This window comes from Myotis brandtii, unplaced genomic scaffold (genome assembly GCF_000412655.1).
Source record: "Myotis brandtii unplaced genomic scaffold, ASM41265v1 scaffold157, whole genome shotgun sequence".
Taxonomy (NCBI): Eukaryota; Metazoa; Chordata; class Mammalia; order Chiroptera; family Vespertilionidae; genus Myotis; species Myotis brandtii.
In genome coordinates, this window is record NW_005355708.1 from 3517201 (window position 1) to 3521395 (window position 4195).

General features: G+C 39.0%; 1 protein-coding gene across 1 annotated transcript in view; it reads left to right on the forward strand.

Moving 5' to 3' along the window:
• LOC102238843 (ATP-binding cassette sub-family A member 8) overlaps positions 1-4195 on the forward strand; it is a 53650-nt gene that overhangs the window by 13575 nt on the left and 35880 nt on the right. Inside the window, exons 6-9 of the mRNA XM_014536208.1 lie at positions 718-824; positions 1683-1909; positions 2435-2576; positions 2869-3078. Coding sequence (XP_014391694.1) covers positions 718-824; positions 1683-1909; positions 2435-2576; positions 2869-3078 — 686 coding nt within the window. The remainder of the gene's footprint in view (positions 1-717; positions 825-1682; positions 1910-2434; positions 2577-2868; positions 3079-4195) is intronic.

A 4195-nucleotide genomic window follows, 5' to 3' on the forward strand; every position in this document is an offset into this window, starting at 1 on the left:
CAGTTGGGGGGCGAGCAGGCCGGCAGGCAGAGTGGTTAGAGGCAATCAGGCAGGCAGGCAGGCAGGTGAGCGGTTAGGAGCCAGGAGTCCCGGATTGCGAGAGGGCTGTCCGACTGCTGGTTTAGGCCCGATCCCTGTAAACTGGCAGTAGGACATCCTTCGAGGGGTCCCAAATTGGAGAGGGTGCAGACCAGGCTGAGGAACACACCCTCCCCCGTGCACGAATTTCGTGTCTAGATATATATGCGTGTATACATATATTACATGTTTATAATTTATTTATTGCAGATATGAATTCTGCCCAGATTTCTTCAGGAACCTATTGTATTTCAACAAAATCATAACAGATGTTTAAATATAAATTGATATATTTATTCTAAAATATACCTCTAAAAGGGGCACAGAATAGCCAAGATGCTCTTTAGAAAAGAATGAAGTTACAAGTAATTAAGACTGTGCTGCTACCATAGTAATAGACAGATAGATCAGTGAAGCAGAAGAGAGAGCCATGGAAGACATTGCGGGTCAGTCAGGAAAATTGTCTTTCCATAAAAAACAAAATGAAATTATTTCTTGTGAAATGACAATTCCTGATGAAAAATTAAATGAGAAAAAAATATGCCTCTAAACTTTTCAGAAGTCAGTATTGGGCAATGTCTTTATAACTGTGGGATAGAAAATAATTTCTTAAAACAGTTATACATTTTTCCCTTAAAGCTCATTGTTATAAAATATATTGGGAAGATATTGACTGTGGAGTTACAACATCCTGGAAGAAAGGCTTTGTGGCTCTTCAAGCTGCCATTAATGCTGCTATTATAGAAGTGAGTACAAAAATGTCCAATGCAAACTAGTGTTCAATGCAGATTAGTGGTATTAGAAGCATCAAAAGTTTCATCAGCTCTGGTCCATGTGGCTCAGTCGGTTGGAGTGTCATCCTGTGCACCAAAAAGGTCACAGGATCAATTCTGGTTGGGGCACATACCTAGGTTGCAGGTTCCATGCCTGGTTGGAATGTACAGGAGGCAACCAATCGATGTTTCTCTCTCTCTCTCCTTCTGCCTTCCTCTCTCTCAAATCAAGTTTTTTTAAAGTTTCATCAAAGAAAATATAAATCAATAGCCTTGTTCTTTCATTTACTCACTGGTTTCCTTACAACAAAGTTTACTTAAGTTGCCACGTGCCACAGAAGATATATATAAATAGAAGAGAAATTTTCTCCGCAGAAAAGACACCTTCTCAGGAAGCCAGGCCTAGAATTAAATTCTTGGAAGAGGAGAAGTAGGCTGTCATGGAGGTGTTCATAAAGTCCTTCCAGGTGAATGAGCACAAGCTTCTGGGCCTAGGACGCCATGGCAGAATGCCTCATTGACAGGACATTTCACCCTGAAGCTTGAGGGAAGAGGTTTGCTGAATAGATAATGTCATAAAGACATTGCAAGCAAAACATCAGGCAAGGTTAGGCAGGGAGGCGATAAAGCACATATCAAATTTGGGGAACTGTGTGCAGCTCGGGATGCCTAGAGTGGAGGCTCCAAGCAGGCCAGTGGCAGAACAGGGAAGTGAAAAGTTGGGCTAGCATCAGCTCCACACAGACCCATTACGTGTTCATAGTAAAAGAGATGATTGAAAGAAAACGGAGCCTGTCATCCATGAATATACAAGTCACTGTCTTTCTTCAGATCACAACAAATCACTCGGTGATGGAGGAATTGATGTCAGTTACTGGAAAAAATATGAAGATTCATCCCTTCGTGAGTCAAAAAGGGATATTCATGGATATCTACCTTTTCTTCTTCCTTATTTCCTTTTCCCCATTCATTTATTATGTCTCTGTTAATGTTACAAGAGAGAGGAAAAGGATGAAGGGTTTGATGACAATGATGGGTCTTCGACATTCAGCATTCTGGTGAGTCAAGTGTACCAATAAATAAAGGTAGGAGTTTAGGGAAAGTGGACTTCATTATGCAAATGTAATGACTTTCTACCTTTTTTCCTATGAATGGGATACATTGTCCTTAGTGGAATGCTTGTGAGGTTGAGGCTAGGGGTTACTATGCATCTAGAAGAGAGAATATCAGGTTTGGGTTTTTGGGGAGATTGCAAAGCAGGGGTCCTGGGGGATGGCCACTGAGTCTACAGGAAAGAGTGTGGTAGAAGTGATAAACGACAATGCCTAGGCCAGAAGGGGAACGCAAGCCAGGGTGAGGCTGAAAGGGGAAAAAAAGAGGTCAGGGATCAGAAGCCCTTTTGGAGATCAGGTATGATGGATATACTTGAGGGAGCAAACTGGCAGAACAGGATGGTATATAGGGGCTGGGTAATTGGAATTTAAAATGTCACAAGTTGAGCTCTTCCAGGTATGTTTGAATCCACCGTAGATCCTTTCCAATGTAACATGAAATACTAAAATAACATTTTGTTTCCACATTAGGCTCTCCTGGGGTTTGCTCTATGCTGGTTTCATCTTCATCGCTTCCCTTTTATTGGTGCTTATTATAAAATCTATCAAATTTGTCATTTGGACTGGCTTCATGGTGGTCTTCACTCTCTTTTTCCTCTATGGATTGTCTTTGGTGAGTTGGTGAATTACACTTTTTCCCATCTGACAAGATTAAGTGTTGGTTTTCAAATAGGTTGTTGTTCTACCTAACCCTTTTCTTCCCTGCCTGCTCTGTTTGCATAGGAAAGTCTGTAGACTGGTATTTGACCTGTAATGCCAGTTTGTGCAAATTTCAGATCACCTTTTTATATTTTATACATATATTATTAATATAATGCTAGTTTTATATATTCAATTTCTTATGTTATTCTGTTAGGAATAATTTATAGAGAAACATAAACCAACCTAGTCTTCTCTCCCTGTAGATAGCTTTGGCTTTTCTAATGAGCGTCTTGATAAAGAAACGATTCCTCACTGGCCTGGTCGTGTCCCTTCTCACTGTCTTTTGGGGGAGTCTAGGATTCACGGTCTTGTACAGGCATCTTCCTGCATCCTTGGAGTGGATATTGGGTTTTCTCAGCCCCTTTGCCTTCATGCTTGGAATGACCCAGGTGAGAAGCCATCTAATTACTTATTAATGGCATTTCTGAACCGTCTTTCTTCTCTGGGATTTTGTTTTTGGTATCACATTATTTACTTTATTAAAAATCAAACACCGACATCTGAAATTTTTGTTACATTTGCTATGCAAACATAGATAAGTGTGTACACACTGCATCCTGGTGAGATTAGGCATAATAATTACCTTAAACACAACAATTAGAATGCTCTATGCACTGAGTTATAGGAGCAACTCAAATCTCAGAACACGAGACTATAAAATAAAATAAATTATATTTCAATAAAAATAAACTATTATTTTGCTGTGTATGAACCCTATGTTTGTCTCCTCTCTGGAATTTAACTGTCTATAGTCATTTCTATGCTCAGTATTGTAAGGTATAAAATCCTAATAAAGACTATTTGTGAGGTTTTAAAAGCTTTCACAGCACTTAGCCCAGTAAAATAAACCATAGGTGAGTGAAAAAATGGAAGGCCAATATATAATTCTTGGAGTGTTATTTTTGGCAGCTAATTAAATATGGACAAGATGTCACAAATCTAATACTAAATAAATCTTCCAGTTCATATTTTGACTTAGTAATTGAACAGCACGCATGATTGTAGAAACCATTCAAGAAAAGAAAAGTCAAAGTTAAAAACACCTTAAAAATGCATTTAGTAAATTACATTTCTGTTCATAAAATGTCAGTTCTCTTGATCTGATTCTCTCATTGAACTTACTTTGCCATTCTTCCAATTAATGGTCATGTCACTCATTACAGGTCCGTTATTTAGTGCTGAACACAAGGACTGTTTGTTATAAAGCACTCATTAGCTTGAACATATAGACCAGCCCACTCATTCTTCTTCAACACAACAGCGATCTTTCCAAGAGTATGAATTCTCTCTCAGGAGACATTTTCAAAGAACACCACACCTTCCTTCCATGTTCTATTTGGAAAAGATTTATTGAAGGCAGATCTCAAATGTCATCTTTTCCCATACTCCTCTACCTCCTCCTAACACTCCCATTTCATTGGGAACATATTTTAAAACTTGCATTATAGTTGTTCCCGTGCACATGCTTTCCAATAGATTTGAGAGTAGTCAGTTTTATTCAACTTGTATTCCCGGTATGGGGCAAAGAGT